The 17,431-nt window shown below is 44.9% G+C and overlaps 1 protein-coding gene across 1 annotated transcript in view; it reads left to right on the top strand.

Moving 5' to 3' along the window:
- The window catches only part of Tmem178b (transmembrane protein 178B), a 376,213-nt gene extending 359,161 nt beyond the window's left edge, over positions 1-17,052 (top strand). The window contains 1 exon segment of the mRNA NM_001195277.2: positions 7,611-17,052. Coding sequence (NP_001182206.1) covers positions 7,611-7,861 — 251 coding nt within the window. The 3' untranslated portion in view covers positions 7,862-17,052.
- The last annotated feature ends 379 nt before the right edge of the window (positions 17,053-17,431 follow it).

Raw genomic sequence — 17,431 nt, forward strand, 5'->3', positions numbered from 1 at the left:
GGCCATTTTGGGCAAGAGAACACATGCAAAGGTCCAATTGTGAAGTGTGTTTCTCTAGTTTAAAGTGACAGCACACTTTTTAGCACAACTCAAGTGTAGGGCTATGTGGTCAAGGGAAGACTCTGGTAAGTGAACAGAAGCTACTCGGGATTCTCCTTATGGAAAAGAGGAAGAGTTTAGGTTGTATTGCTGTACACTGTTGAAAGTGTTTTAACAGAATAGAACCATAAGTTGGATAGTTTTAAATTTCCCTCGGCTCCTACACAGGGCAGAGATAGAAGTCAAAATGCTAGGGGTCTATTATGAGAGTTGCTATAACATGGAAACCAGGCACTGAGCACTGTACAGCTGCAAGGTGTAGTGGGTAGCTGGCATGCTGCTGTCTTTCAGGCATGAAGCCGCAGGGGCCAGGCTTGGCCCTGCTTCCCTGTGCAAACACTCCTCATCCAGCACTACCATCTCCATTGAAGTTACTCTACCCATTCTCCCCTGGATGTTTACTATTCAGTGGTCCATGCTACACCAAGTTCGCCAGGGAGGGAACTTACAGTCTCTGCTTCAACTCTGATTGCACAGAATACGGAGCCAAAGGCTCAGAGCTGATGACAATAAGTCCATGTCCCTCAGTCCCCTGTCTGGTGTTATTTTTGCTTTATTCTCAGTTTTTCGTTCATGCGTGGCTTATATCGCCACTACATCATAAGTTGTTTTGTACTTTCGTTTTAATTAAAGCCTCTTTAGAGCAGGGGTCATATCCTATTTCCCCTTTTCTCTCATCAACATCTAGCACAGGGATCAGGCCAAACAAAAGGTACATAAGTGTTTGTTGATTGGCTGTTCTGGTTCTATTAGGCCCACGGCCTGGGAACTACCCCCACTCCACCCACCATGGCAAAGCCACTCCTTTCCCAGACCTGATGGTGCTTAGCAACCATGTATACCCACCACTCTCTGCAGCTGCCCTGTCGGTAAGGCAGGCTACACTTGAAGGCACTAGGTATCAGCAGGGCAGAGTGAGCTCCACTCCCAAGGGAAGAGTTCCTTGAGAGTGGGGGCCTTGTCCTTACATTGTTTAACTATAACAAGTACTAGATTGCCACTGGAACCCCAATTGCCTTTCTTGACTCCCTGCTTGCCTCTTACTAAGTTCTCACAGGACTTAGAAAGACAAAGTCTACAGGCACAGCCTCAGAGGCTGGGTCCACTACTCTATTTTTCCTATAAAGTAAGCAGAATAAAGACTCATTTCTGAAGCTTCCTTTGTATGTCCCAGCATCTTTCTCCCTCTGTGTGGATCTTCCCTCCCAGAACTACTCTCCCAAAGTCCCCTTCATTTGTTTGGTGAAGAGAATGGTGGAGCTATTGAAAACGAATGCCTCCGTTTTCTAAAGTTTTTATGAAGTCCCATGTGATCTCTGACACTGCCACAGATTCAGTATAGAAGATACTGACTTGGTCTACGTCTCCCTCGCAGCATTCTCTATCCTGGTCTATCCATGATTCCTAGTGTCCGGAACAACCCAAGGGCAGGGCAGATTTGAACTCCCCCATGGTCAGATATGTAAGGACCTGTGCATACTGTTCTCAGAAACCCATCCTAACCTGCCTTAGCTCCTCCTATTGCTCGGTTGGGCACCATTACCAAGCAACTTACAGGAGGGAGGCTTCATTTAGGCTTATGTTCCAAGAGGGATAGAGCTCCCCACCACTATGGGGGAGCATGGCATCAGGCAGGCATGGCAGCTAGAGCGTTAAGCTGAGAGCTCCCATCCCTAACTGAAAACACAAGCAGAGAGGGTGACCTGGGAATGCCGTGGCGGGAAGCCCACCTCCAGTGACATATTTACCTAAGCAAGATCACACCTCCTAAACGTTCCCAAAGAGTAATGCCAGCTACAGGCCACACGTAAAAGCACCGGGGTATAAGCAGCGAGGGCACTATTCTGAAAGCCATCACATATCCAAAGGCTACATGTCAACAGACTCTGCCAATGGCACACTACTTACTGGGTTACCAGGTCAGCACCTGGAAGTCTATCCACAGTACTCGAGACATGAGCAGGCAGTTGTGGTCTGTTAGAACGCAGACCGTATGACGCTTATGTCAGGGTACATATCTCTCTTTCCTCTGCTGATGAGCATGCAGTTCTGATCTCAAAGTCTGCACTGAGACTTCATCATCCTGAGAGCCAATCAGAGGTCTCCTGGGCTCTAGGACATAGGATCAGTGAGCCAAGGTGCTTCGTGACTTCAACGAGTCTGGGGCTACTACGTTCATGAGTGAGGTGTATGTGTACTGCTGCTGTTGCCATGGATACACAGTAACTCATTTGTTAACGCCTGGCGCATATATATATGCATGTATGTATATATATATGCAAATGCATGTGTACACAATATTGCTATAAGCATCAATAAGCACATAAATACACCTGCACACATGTTTACAACCTGACACATACACATGTGTTTTAGTCATAGGTCACTTGTACCTGTCATCCTGATGCCTTACTTTCCATTTTCTCTACAAATAATAATTTTTTATTAAAGAAAAATTTTCCTACACTATGTTCTGGTCACAGTTTCCCCCTAGCTCCTCCCAGATTCTCCATCTTCCCACCCACCCAACTCCACACCCTTGCTTTCTCTCTCCTTAGAAAACAAACAGGATAAAAAGAAAACTCACAAGAAGCACACACACACACACACACACACACACACACACACACACACACACACACAGAATCTGACCATTCTTGAAGTAGTCATTGACTAATCTATTAATTAGGACATTTTGGCTTTGCCCTCACTTTCCCAGACTACCCCATACTTTTTATAATGACCTTGGTTTTCTCTTAGCTGCCTCCTTACACATAGTCAGTCCTCCGTACTTCTCAGTGGTCTTCTGAAGCACAGATTGGAGTCAATAGGGTGCCTCTAAGCAGAGGGGAAGCTTCTCAGCTCAGAGCCTGTGTTCACATAATGTTTGAGCTCACGTGGGACTCTCCTTCCCAGCTACTCTCTGCCACATAAGCAGTTGCAGGCCTTGGCCTTCATTCCCAGGTGAGAAATGAATAGATCAAAAGCATCAATGTTTTAACAATCATTTTCTGCAAAGCAATAACAGCCTTCATTTTCCATGGAGCTATGATGGTCCATTTTTTCAGGGCCCTTATTAGTTAAAATAGACAAAAACAAACAAAAACAAAAATAAAAAACCCAAAACAAACAAACAAAAACAAAAGCAAGACAGAGGATGAGGAGATGGCTTGGTCAATAAAATGTTCATTACATAAACATGAGGACTGCATTTCCCCCCAGAACCCAGGTAAAAAGCCAGTCATGGCGCTCACACTTGTATGGGCAGCACTGGGGAGGGAGGGAGGGAGAGATAGGCAGGTACCTGGGGGCTCCTTAGCCAGAGAACCTAGCATAGTTAGCACACACCAGGTCAATGAGAGATGCTACCTGGAATAAAGGCGGAGGTGAGGACTGACACTTTGGAAGAAGGAAGGAAGGAAGGAAGGAAGGAAGGAAGGAAGGAAGGAAGAAGGGAGGGAGATAAGGAGGGAGGGAGAAGGAGGGGAGAGGGGGAGGGAGAGAGGGTGTGTGTGAGAGAGAGAGATCCCAAAAATCTAAAACAAAACTTTGTTAACTTGATAGGTTGTTCTATCACTGTGCATTGAATTTTCTTTTTCCCCTTCTTTCATTTAAGAAATTGACTCTTGTATTTTTATTATGTGTGTGCATGGGGTGTGTTTGTGTGTGTGTGTGTGTGTGTGTGTGTGTGTGTGTGTGTGTGTGTGTGTGTAGGATGAGGACATGAGTGCTTTACCCTCAGAGGCTAAGGGTCATAGGGTTAGGACCCCCAAAATTGGGATTATAGGAAGTTGTGAGTTGCCATGTGGGTGATAGGAACCAAACTTGGGTCCTCTGGAAGAGCAGTCAGTGTTCTTAACTTCTGGGTCATCTCTCCAGCCCCTGTGCTTTGGATTCTCAATTCTTAGGTTATGGGTAACATTGACCACATTTTATCTTCAGTGCCTGGTTATATTTCTTCTTCTGTGATCAGAACTTTGATTGACTAGGCTTATTTCTCCTTCAGTAGAACGCTTTCTCCTAACTATCAACAGATCATCTATTCTATCAGTGTCATGCATACAACTGGAACTTTGGTGGGTAATTGGGGATGGATAGGAAGGAGCCAGCTGCCTGAAGCCAGTCTTCAATAGTACAGTAGAGCTGGAAGCAGAGGCACACACATGTAATCCAAGCTACTTGGGAGACTGAGGCAGAAGGATTATATAATTAATACCTGACTGAGCTACAAAAGAAGTTCAAGTCCAGCCTGTAAAACTTAGCGAGTCTTAAAAAAAGGTATAAAAAGAGGGTTTTGGATATAGCTCAGTGGTAGAGTATACACAAGGCCCTAAGTTAATATCCAGTGACCCCACACCCTCTCCCTAAAGAAGTAAGAGCATAATAAGACTGTAAGCTGTAACCTAGCTGCCTGAGATTGTAGCCTGACTTTCCCATCTACCTACTGTGTGATGTCAGGCACATGACTTAACCTGTTGGAGCCTCACTACCCTTGTCAGTAAGAGAAATAAAAATACAATCTATGTAACAGAGCTGTTTTAAGAATTAGGGACCATCCCCACCACTCCCCAACATGGTCTCTTCCCTCTCTCCACCCCTGATGAGAGGAGGGGAGGGCAGTGGGAGAAAGTACTGGGAGAGACAACTGGAGTGGGAAGGTATGTGGTATCTCTGGGCCAATTTAGAAACCTAAGGTTATGAGAACTCCCAGAAGTCTGTGAGGAGGACCCTGGACCAATCTTGAAACCTAGGATTATGGGAACTCCCAGAAGTCTATGAGGATGACCCTAGCTAAGACTCCTAGAAATGGGGAATATGAAGCCTAAACTTTCCATCTCCTGTAACCAGGCAAGACTTCCAATGGAGGGATTGGGACACCAGCCCAGCCACAAAATCTTAGACCCAAAATTTGTCCATTTTACAAGATGTATAGAGTAAAAGATGGAATAAAGCTTGAGGAAAAAGGCCAACTAATAACTGGCCCAGCATGAGACACATGCCATGAGAGAGAACCCACCCCTGACACCATTAGTGATATGTTGTTACAGTTGCAGATAGTAGTCTAGCATTAACTGTCCTCATAGACGGTTCACTCAGTAACAATGGGAACTGATGCAGAGACCCACAGCCAAACATTAAGTGGAACTTGGGGAACCCTATGGAAGAGGGGGGAAAAGGACTGAAGAAGGAGGGGTCAAGGATATCACAAGACAACCTACAGGATCTATTAACCTGGGCCCATAGGGGCTCATAGAGACTGAAATGCCAACCAGAGAGCATTCATGGAATGGCTCTCTACACATATGTAGCAATTGTACAGGTGGCTCTTCATGTGGGACTCCTAAAGTGGGAGCAGGGGCTATCTTTGTCTTCATTGCCTGCTTTTGGATACTTTCCCCCTATCTGGGTGACCTGTCCTCCCTCAATGGGAGAAGATGTGCTTAGTCTTACTTGATATGCCAAGGCTAATTGCTATCCTTGGGAGGACTCCCCTTTTCTGAGGAGAAGGGAAGGAGGGGTGAAGGGGAGGTGAAAGGAAAGTGCTGGGGCGGGGGGAAGCTGTGATTGGGATGTAAAGAAAATAACTTAGTAAGAAAGGAAAGAATGAATGAATGAAGACTAAACACATGACATAACTTCTGTCACATGGCACTTCTAAAATGTCACAAGACATTTTAGTAATTCTTTGACAATTTCATAGATATACTCACCTCCCACTTCTCCTCATATCTCCTTCAAGCACAACCCCCTCACCTTTCACCTACTCCCAAATTCATGCTTACCTGCTTTCTTCTGTCTTTCACTTGAAAACACCAAGTCTAATTTGCACTGCCGTATACTCATGGATGTAAGTTATCAGCTGGAGCGTGGTCAGTGTACAAAGGGCTACACCCTTAAAGAAAACAGATTCTCTTTCTTCCCCAAAAGCCATCAGCTTCCCCATAGCTTCTCAGTTAGGTATGGGGAGCAGTGAGTCCCTTCCCCTCTCCTACTGGAATGTTGCCTGGTTGGGTCTTGTGTAAGTGACCATGGTGGCTGTCAGTTTGTGAGTCATATTGTGTCCTTTCCTCTCCACCATTTTCCAGTCTCTCTGAATTCTGGCTCTTAGGTTCTTCCCACCTACCTTCCACACTGGGATGACATCAACGTCCCGTTCTGGGCAGAGCACTCCACTGACGCTTTCTGTACTTCAGTTAGTTGTACAAGCTTCTTAATTGTTAGTGTGACTACAGCTACCATGGCCATTTAAATAGTCACAAACTTAGGAATTTCATTGTCTTTCTCTGCATTTCTTCCCTTGTTCTCTCACAATGTCCTGGAAGACATAGGGCATGACAGTAAAGAAACCCAGAAGTTAGAAAGGAAGATTTTTGCAAACTGTCAAGCCCATCACCTCTCATTTCTTCCCTCGTGAGAAAGCTGACCTGTCCTGTTTTTCCCATCAACCCTGCTGTACTGGCTTCTTTGGGTCACATGAGGGATATGTGTAAGCAAATACTGAAAAAACTCTTGCATGCCCTCTAGCTATACCAAATATTGGTATTAAGAGTGGGCGTATTAACTTAATACACTTTACCCTGCTTCAACTCTTCTAATGATCTTGTAGGTGAAGGTTAATTTGAGGACTATATCTTGAGTGTTGTATGTGTGTTTGGATGTGTGTGGTGAGGAAGACATTTAAGAGATAATCCTATTATCAGGTAGGTTTGCTAAAGTTCTCATTGAAGCATGTTAGATAAGTTAACTGGTGCCTGTATGGGTAGCGAGGTTGTGAAAACATATGTTGGTCCCAGTGTTTTGGCTCCTCCACCATAAAGAAGTATTTCAGAGGGCTAGTTTTCCATGGAACAGTTTCTCAGAAATGTTGCCTTATAGAAAAATGGAGAAGATTTTCAAGCGTCAGGCAACTGAGAGAACTAATTGAGAAGGCTTTTTGCTTTTTGGTGGCCAGAGTTGTTGGTGACTAGATTAAAGAAAGAGTGCTTAATTTTGTATAAGATGTTATGTATATATGAAAGAATGTAGATGTTCTGTGTCTCCAATGAAAGATAACATATTTTAAATATTCTATAAAAATGAATTAAATATTCTGCAGTCATTCCACCCTATTTAACTCTCTAATGAGATACTCATTTGAGGCACTTTTATCAAAGAAGAAACCTCCAGAATTTGTCCAAGATGAGTAACAATCACAGAGTTCAGAATCAAGGAGCCTTTAAGAGTTCCCTTCTCGGGGTTGGGGATTTAGCTCAGTGGTAGAGCGCTTGCCTAGGAAGCTCAAGGCCCTGGGTTCGGTCCCCAGCTCCGAAAAAAAAGAACAAAAAAAAAAAAAAAAGAGTTCCCTTCTCTCTGAGCTTTCCTTGGTGAAGGCCTACTCTTCCCTAAGTCTCCTTATCAATCCCACATAAGAAGTTGTAATGTAACAATCCTAACCTCTCTATTCTCTCTTCTTTCCCTCTTCCTTTCCCTTCCCCATTTCCCTGCCCCATGTCTCCTCCCTTGGTCTCCAGGAACCTTCTGCATCATTTCACTGTGCACCTGTGTGGCTGGGATCAACTTTGAGCTATCACGTTACCCACGCTACCTATACGGACTCCCGGATGACATCAGCCACGGTTATGGATGGTCTATGTTCTGTGCATGGGGGGGCCTGGGCCTCACACTAATCTCGGGATTCTTCTGTACCTTGGCCCCCTCTGTCCAACCTGTCCCGAGGACCAACTGCCCTAAATCCAGACCAGAGAATGGGACAGTGTGCTAAAAAACAAAGACAAAAAAACAAACCCATACCTATATATATATATAAATATATATATAATATACATATATAAAATGAAACGCAATCAAGATGATGCCAGTGCCAAGGTAGAGTTGAGTTGGCTCAGGCACCTGCATCTCACCAGACTTTGTGTTGCCTCATGTCCAAGATGGAAAAAGTGTCCCCATCCTGTGGCTCTCTCATCCGTTTTTGACTTTGGCTTCATGATTTCTTCAAGACAGAGTGAAGGCCACCACAGGCATCTTGATCCTTGTCACTCGTACGGATGTGGTGGTGAGCTGGAAGGGACAAAGGCAGTGGTCTAAAGCGACACAGATACAAAGAAGGACGTGCCACACTCTGGGCCAACAGGAGAGGACACCACCACCACCCCAGCCATCATATCATGGGGGAAACTCAGTCCCTTGAGTTCATAGAATGTAACCACATCTTTGAGGCCATTTTCAGATCCACTTCTCTGCTCTTCCTGTTCTGAGCTCCTTCCCAACCCACCAGCGACACAGCACAAGTGGAAGAGAAAACAGACTGAGAAGGAAGTTTTCTCTTTGCGGCCAAACCTTTGGACGATGCTTTAGAGGTGGGAAGGGGAGAGAAGATGCTGAGAGGCAAGATCCACATCAACTAAAGGACATTTCAATGGATGCTCAGAAAACCCAGTCTTACCTTCCAGCTGCCTTACACCCAGTTAAACAAGAGGCCACCCTGTCCTCCCCTGCCTGCACTCTCTGGGCAGATTGGAGCCTTTGAGTAATGCTGTGATGTGTGCGTGTATGTATGTGTGTGGGTGGGTGGGTGTGTGTGCACACACATGCATGTGTGCACATGCATATAGGTATTGGGTGGTTACCTTTTTCTTTTCCACTCTGTGAATGGAACTATCATATTACTCTGTTGTCTCTCTTACTACTGTTGTTTTTGACCCATTATAGAGGCCCCAAGAACCGGGAATTATCTTGAGGGGCAGGCCTTCAGGGGTGCCAATGCAGCAGCTGCAGATCCCTGGAGAGAGACAAAAGTGTGTGTGTGAGTGTGTGTGTGCGTGTGTGTGCATGTCCACGCACGTGTGCATGCACACGTGGTAGATAGTTCGTGAGTGTGGGATTTTATTGTTTGTGTTGCATATTTTTTCTATTATTTTTGGTACAGCTGAAATTCCCAGAGGGCAAACCAAGAACAAAACTACTGGGCCAGAGAACCCTGTGGTACCTCACAGTATGGTTCTGGAACTCCGCAAGATTTAGTCCACTAAGTTTGGAAGTTCAAGACACAGCTGGGCACAAAAGTCCTAAGAGAAGAGGGGGAAACATACAGTTCAGGAGAGAAAAGGAATATTGCCTCTGGTTGCTGATGTGCGAGTACATATAACAAACAAGACCTTCACTCCCCACTGTGGGGGCTGTCCTTTGTCACTGGATGTCTGCTCCTCTTCTAGGGGCAAGCCCTGTACAGAGGAGAGGAAATGAGTCACATGCAGAAAGAGCACCTCCAAGTCCCATGGGCTCAAGTTTGTATGATATTATGTAAATGAATGGAGAACTCTTGACTCTTTCCGTTCTCGTCCCTCTCCTCTTGATCTTCAAGGCCATGAATCCCAAAATAGCGATCTATCTTAGAGGCTAGCACCCAAACTGAGGTGCCATCCAAACGGGCAAGGCCGTCCAGGTATCTCAGGCTTGCCTGAGCAAATTTGCACTGGGTGCTGGCGAGTGAAGAAGTCAGCCAGAGCTGTGAATGCCACAGGGCAGAAACAGCTCATGGTTACCTTGGGGACCCTGCTGGTGCCAAGTGTCCCTGGGGAGGCAAGGAGAGAATCCTGAGCTGGCACAACCATGGTCAGCCATGCAGAAGGGGAGCTCAGCTGCTGCAGAACAGATCTGCTTTGGAAACTTTGCCAACCACTCGGCAGCCTTCCGCAACTCTGTGCTCTGTCACAGCTCTCTGTTTCCAACCTCTTTCCCTCCCAGACTCCTCACCTACTAACAGCTTCCCTCCCCTCTCTCCATCTACCAGGCTGTAGGTCCTGTTCTTCTCATCTGCTCTTTTGATCACCCCTCCTCTGTGTGTGTGTGTGTGTGTGTGTGTGTGTGTGTGTGTGTGTGTGTGTGTGTGTGTGTGTTGTCATCGTGTATCTATATACAGGTACAGGTGTGGATGCATTTCTCAAGACCCCCTCAGAAGGGCCCTGGTGAGATTCTGCAGCAGAGTTAGCATGTGAGCACCCAGAGCGTAGGAGAACCAGATGATCAGGGGCAAACTGGTATCAGGAAATGCTGCTGGCTTCCAATTGAGTTTATTTTTAATTTATCTATTTACATCAAATGCTGCTCCCCCTCCTTGTCCCCCTCATAGAGATCTTCCCCCATTGAGATTTTTAAGTCCATTTTAAAGACAAAGGGTATATTCTATGATAAGGGAAATCACTTTTAAAAAAAACTCAATTTTTTTTTAATTGACAGGTTTTTTTCTTTGAAAAGCTAGATTTTTCTCTTAAGGTGAAAGATATACCGAAGTTTGAGGGAATAAATGAAAGTCTCTCAGATTGAGAGATCTTTTGTTCTCCTTCTAGATATCTTGAGCTGAGCAGGGATAAGCAGGAAGGTATCCATGAACACCCACTTGGGGTACTTTTCTGTGACTGAACGCTAATTCCAGCTGCCTTCCATTTGCAAAAAGACAGAGGAAGCTAAGCCAAATGGGACATTTTGTTAGTCACTATTTAAACTCTTCTTGAAAAAACTTGCTTGACATACTTGTTCACAGACCTCTCATTTATGCATTATTTTTAAAAAAATTCACACTCATCTTAAACAGATCATCTGCTCTATCCAATTGCCCAACACCATGATGAACTTTCAGTAAAACTCACTGGCTTCCTTTGAAACACAAGCATTCTTGAAACATTGGATGGACTCCCAGGAAGGAGACAGACTTTCTGGGCTCAACTCCTCAACTGAGCATGAGCAGAGCAGGACCTTAGAGTAACTCTTTCCCTATTACAACTGGACAGGGTCAGGTACAGATGTGGATTCTGATCCTACTTAGCAACAGAACAAGCTCAGGTACCTAATCAGGAGAGAAGTCTCCTCACTGCTCGCAGATAGCAATCTCCGTCCAGGGGGTCTGACTCCTCTACCACAGGGGATTGAGCACTGGTTAAAACTAGCCCCTCTGGTGTAGTTTCTGGGACTTTCTGGCTGTGAGATGGCTAGGGAATGCATAAAGGAGAAGGAGGTGTCTTGGGTTGTCACACTCTCTAGGTCAGACTCCACTAACTCCAAATCATAGACTCCAACCTTTTGACAGGAGCCTGGTTCCTACCCCAGTCAAGTTCCAATAGCTGTGTGTATACAAGGTGTGTGGTTGCACAAGCTGTGGGCTCTGTGCAAACCTACAGCGTGAGGCCACTCTCAACACTCATTTCTTTTGCTCTCTCCTAGATTGGAGATTTGGGAAAGTTGGGACCTAACTGGGGCAAAATACAATTTCCTGTTTTCATTGGAGGAATTATGGCTCCTCTTCTACCTACCTTCTTTCTGCGACTTTCCTTATGATCCATTCTTCGTGACAGATAACTTTGTAGGGACTCAAGACACTTCAGGCACCTCTCCTTCTTTGCCACGGCCTGAGGTCTCACAGGAGGTATGTGGATCATGAACATAAGAAAAAATATCTGTTCTAGCTTTAGTCACCGGACAGCCTTTCAGCAGCTCCCCTTTCTCACCTCTAGGGATCATAAAAGCATAGTTACAGCATTTCCCCAGAGCCAGATAAGTCTTCTTTGGCCTCAGGTCCTTCAGTGGTAGCCTGGGCCCAGACACTGTGCTGGTGTATTCTCCCTCACAGGGATTTCTACCCAAGCATGTCACCTTTCCTCAATAGGAAAGGGTACCCCGAGACTTTGCATCTCCTTAGACATCCATATACATGATAAGAGGCCTAATTAGAAAGGACCAGCTATGTAATATTCAGAATAATAAGGTCCAACTCATTGCTCAGAGCATTTGATGTCAACTGTCTTCGGCTGGGAACGTTTATTCACTGATTTTTCAATCATGTAGGGGAAGAAACAGACTCAGACACCCTCTGTCTTTATGTGGAATACTGGTTGCTTCTCATCGTTAGAGAGAATCTTCTGGAAAGGTCTCTGCTGCTTCTGACCTGATATGCCCCAGTGAACACATCCATCCCTCTCCAGGGAAACATGATGAGTCAGAAGACCTGGTTTCATAGAGAATGACAGTAAGCCTTACTGCTATCTTCTAGCCCATACAGACCGAGGAAGGGGGCAGATTTCTTTTTAAAGCAAGACCAACAGAGAAGGTGCATCCCAATGATTCTGGTGCCTCTCAGGGTGCTTGACTTCTGGGCTTATGTTTATCACCTCTCCCTCCATGCTGCTAAGCCACAAAACATTTCGTTGACATTGGTCCTAGTCCTTAGACTAGGTTATTACCAGCTAGTGAGCTTTCCTCCCTGAGGAATACATGCTCATTATAGAAAAACTAGGGGAAAATCATGCAAACGACTGAAAGACTTGTCCCTTACCATGGACCCATTCATAAGGGTCAGACCTCAGAAACTCTTCAATGAGTGCTTGTCACTGGGTAAATAGATGGGGCCAGAATGACATACAAACCAGAAAGGCAGCGAGGAGACATTTGAAAGCTCACACCAGAGCTATATAGATCCCTCTCCTTCTCTCTCCCACTCTCTCTCTCTCTCCCCTACTTCTTTTTTTTTTTCAGGTGCCATCTCAATCTAATCATGGGTATAAATTCACTGAGGCCAGAGAAACTCACTAATTAAGCTACACTTGTAAAATGTAGCAATGGCTGAACATTTCACTTCACTCTGTACTAAAACGATTTGTGACTCTGGGCACTGTGTCTTCTCCATACTTGAACTTCCTCATCTACAAAATGAGGACAGCGATAACGCTTTACCTCATGGTATATTAAGGGTGACAAATAAATTGCAAAGCAATTTGCAAACACGAAGAAGTGTCTATGAATCATGTGCTGTTCAAATTACCCATTATCGGCAGTGCAGCCACGACAATGGAATGGTTCCATCAAGGCTCTGCCAAGAGGCTAATGTAGAGTGGGAGAGGCCATCTTGGTTGCTGAACTTGAGTGTAGCTATCCAACAGAAGCACATGGGATTCACTTCTTTCAGCCCTCCAGAGAAATGGCCTCCTTCATAGTCTTTCCCCATTGCCAGACTCACTTTCTTTATTCCAAGGCCAGTCTTGCAAAGTTCACGCTCATTTCCTGCGTGTTACCAGAAGTAACGATATGGAGATATCATGTGGAGGACAAGAGTGTAGATGACTCATATAGTTCACTTTGAAAGCAGGCATGGAGTTAAGGCTGTTTGTTTTAACAGTTCTGTTATCATTCCTCGCTGTACACACTCATGTTGGGGAGCAAAGTCAGAGTCTTGAAGCTTCTAGAGCTCTCTCACATTTAGAGTGAAGATAAGTATGGTAAAAGGAAGGGCCCACTTCCTCTTGTCAGCTATAAAACTGGTGACTTCATCAATAGCCCCTCAGTTCTGGTAGGAGGTCGTGAGTGTCGTATCAAGTCGGGACACGCCCCTGTATGATCTTGCTTGGATCCTAAATTTGAAAGGAGAAAATGATTGATTTCCCCAAAAGAATTTCCATGCCTTTCTTCTTTCCTGTGTGCACTGAGATGTTCTACAGAGCAAGTCCTTGCTCTCTCTATGACTAGAGTGTAGTCGATAATAAGGGTAATGGCACACCCACAAGGGTGGGTCGTTCACAGCCAACAAACAGAAAACTGGGCCCCAACCTATGAGTTGCCCAGTTACACAGCTCAACCTGGCATCTCCCTGACAAATGCCAGGATATTATTCCTACCTAAGGCCTGTTATGACTCCCTAGGGAAACAACCCAGTGTCCTCCATTGCTCTCCCTTGGACCCCAAACTTTTCCTTTCTTCTCTGGGTGGTCCGTAGGCCCATTTCCATTTGTATGTGCCAGTATGTCTGTGTCGTGAGTGTGATGGTGCCTTTCACACAGAGATTTCACAGAACCACTCTCATGCCCTACCCGGCCTGCCCCCCCATCCCCACCCCCACTGCCCATGGTGTGACTGTTTTGCTATTCAAGACTCTCTGTAAAAAAATGTACAAATAAAAGTAAAAGCTGAAAATTAAGGGGAGGGGAATTGCATCTTCTTAAATGCTGTAATGTAGCCCTCGGTTTTCTGAGGGTCTGTGAGGACTGCCCTAGAATCCTGACTCTGGGGGCACTTGAAGGGAGGGAACGCCTGTCACAGATTTTTCTGGTTGTTTTCCTGATGGTCGCTTCTGCTTGCTTGGTATTCTCTGTTCTGAAGACTTTTGCCTTTAAAGTTAAGTAGGTCTCCCCCCACCCCCAAATAAAAGCATATCATCCAAGTTAGAATAGTGAAGGTCAAGGCCGGTGTCAACTCCAAGACATGGCCTGGGGTGATATTAGTGATTTTGTTAATAGCTCACCTGGAACCTTGGGTGAATCTTGTGACCTCACTGTGTATCCATGTCCTCTCAGCCTCACAGGAAGCAGGGTGACATTGGGGACACATGTAACACCCAGTCTCCCTGTCCATTCTGCTGCTATTTGTGCCCATGCTGGCTGCCGTATGCTGACTGAGCTGAGGCAGTTCAGGAGAAGCTCTCTCCCTGTTGCTCTGGCCCTAAGCTGACTCGCCTCAGAAAGTAACCTCAAGCCAGCAGCCAGTTTGAGTGCAGAGTCCAAAGCCTTTGATCTACCTTTTCAGTCTCAGATGCCTTTTCCCACCCACTTTGATGATCTCATCTTGCTCTCTGCTGACAGAGCTTTGCCTCACAGGACTGGGGTAGGAGAAAGACCATCAAAGGTGATGGTGTGAGTGAATCGCTTTACCAACTGTGGCTGGCTCAACGAATGTGGCTTACTGCATAAAGAAGCTCAGGCTGCCCAGGGGACGCTATAAAATGGGGAGGGGAAAAAAGAAGGTGGTTCTGGGGATGGGGTGGAGGTTGTGGGTAGAAGATGTGGTTAGATAAACTTAGAGGTTAATGAAGAAATGTTTGTGCTTCCAAAAGCCCCTCAGAAACATCCCCAAGGCAGTAACCCTGGCAGGATCCAGGACATGGATAATCCTGGAGTACAAGAGGCTGCTAGGGAGGAGTGGTTGCCCAAGAGAGATACACAAATTTGGCCTGTGCTAGCACCCTTACACTCATGGTTACAGGCCCTTCAGTCTAACACTTCCTCATTCCTAATGGAGCTTGGTGACCCTCCTTGAGAATTGTATAAGGAAGGACTTAGACCACCGCTGTCCAATAAAATTTGATACAAGTTGTGTATGAAATTTGAATTATTCTACTACCTGGGTTTAAAAGCACCAACAAAACAGGTGATATTAATTTCAATGCTATATTTGAACCCAGTAGATCAAAAGATATTAGCACTTCAATGTGGAACCAGTGTAAAAGTCACTGGCATGTTTTATGTTCTGTCTATTTCAAGTAAAATCTTCTAAACCCAAGGTGACTTTTACCCTGAGAAAACCTCTCCAACTGGATCAGCCACACCTTGAGTGCTCAAAAGCTGCACCAGGCTTTTGTGACCATCTAGGAGAACAGACTTAAGTCTTTTCAGAGCCTGAGCAGGGTGCCCATTGCCAGTGAGTCACACACTGTGGTGGATTTCCTTGTGGGAACAAAGACAAAGGCTGGATTTGCTGAATAGAAGCTGAGCTATGACCATGATGCTGGCTCACTTTTAGAAGCTCTACTTTACCTGTGTAGTAAGGGGAGAGAGTCACTGCTGTGAACCAACCACATGTTATGCCTGCCTCAAGAGCTATCAGTGCTCTCCTTGGACATGGCCCTGATGATCTAAGTCCTAGGAAGAAAGCAGGCCATGGCCTTTGGCTGCAGGAGAGTCAGCCGCGGCCCACCCTATCCATGTAGATGTCTTATATCTCATGATAAGGGATAGACAGACCTCCCTGTTGCTAAGAATAAACACCTCTCCCATCTTTTAATATCTGGTGGAGTCTCCTGCTAAAAGCATCTCACTGATATTTGGAGCTGTTTGATTCATCCTCTAATTGCTTTAATTTTTTTTTTAAATCTTGAGTATTGAAAAGGGGATATGGGAAAAGAATAGCAGGCAGACCGGGTCTCCTATGAGGTAGCAGAGACAAGTCCTATCCTTAGACTAGGACTAAGACCACCATTTCCTACCTCTCCTTTCTGCTTAGAGATCTTCCTTAGATCTAAATAAGCCTCTTCTCTGTGTGTGAGAAAGACAGGTAGTGAGATCTTAGGGCATAGAACAGAATAAATATAAGCAACCGGCCCCACCAATCATGTCAAAGATCCAGTATGATAAGGCTTGATTCACTTAAAATATAATATTCTGAGCCCTATGCTGTCAAACAGGAGAAAGGGAGCTGGTGAGTACATCGAGTATGTGGTCATTAGAAAGGGACCAGGGCCTACAAAACGCTCAAACACCTGGCGTGTTGAGGGTCTGCCAGATTATTGCTCAGTCAATATAAATTTATTTACCTTCACTCTAATTTGCATAGTGCTTTCTGATTGATTAGATACAGTGTGGTGTATACCGCAGGATTCTAACAAGACTCTCTCCTCTTGGAGGTAGCAATTCCTGTGGTTATTGGTGCTAAAATAAGATTAAATATTATGTTAATTTGTTCTAATACAATTTGAATAAATGTATTGTTTAATCTTAACAAGAATGCTACATCTTATCAGATCTATTGTACTGTCTGTTTCTTCTCATAATTAATTAATTACAGGAAAGGTGATCCAAACCAGATCTCGAAACTCTTGTGATACTCTGAGAGGAACTTACCAGGGAAGTGGGAGGGGGAATGAAAAGGGAAATTGCCAGGTTCCTGTGACTTTGAAAGGACCGAGGAAGCAGAGAGCGAGCATTTGGGGACTTCACTGAAACTGACTGCATCTTGCAATTTTCTTTTTCGAATTGGCAGAAATATTGTTATTTCCATCGATTGAAGAAAAAAAGTGTCTGGTAATTAATTAAATGACTTGTTCATGGAAAACAATAAAAATAAATAATCTGTCAGTTGTGGAATGTAAACTGATTAAACAATTAAATAAAGAAGACCATGTTGTGTGTTTTAAAAGCCCATGTGTGTCTGCTGTCTGTTTGGGGGTGGGGGTGGGGGAGGGTACAGGCTATGGTATTTGATAGAGAACGGTGTTGTTCCCTGGGGTTTTGTAGAGAAATAAATTGTACGATTCTTACACAGCTAGCTGAAAACTCTAATCCAGAAGGAAATTGACAATAGGCATTTCAATAATGTACCAGCCAAAGGTCCATGCTTTGAGCATTAGGGAAGAGACGAAAATGTGTAGATGGGTTGAAAGAGGGGAAAAAAGAAATTTTTTCTTTTTCTCCAGTCACAGACATTAAGAACAAGAAATTCAAAGGCTTCATAGGATGTCACAGTTCCTAATTACGTCCCAGCCCTTGACTAATTTCCTAGCTACCAGTGAAGAGGGAAA

Source organism: Rattus norvegicus, chromosome 4 (genome assembly GCF_036323735.1).
Source record: "Rattus norvegicus strain BN/NHsdMcwi chromosome 4, GRCr8, whole genome shotgun sequence".
NCBI lineage: Eukaryota > Metazoa > Chordata > Mammalia > Rodentia > Muridae > Rattus > Rattus norvegicus.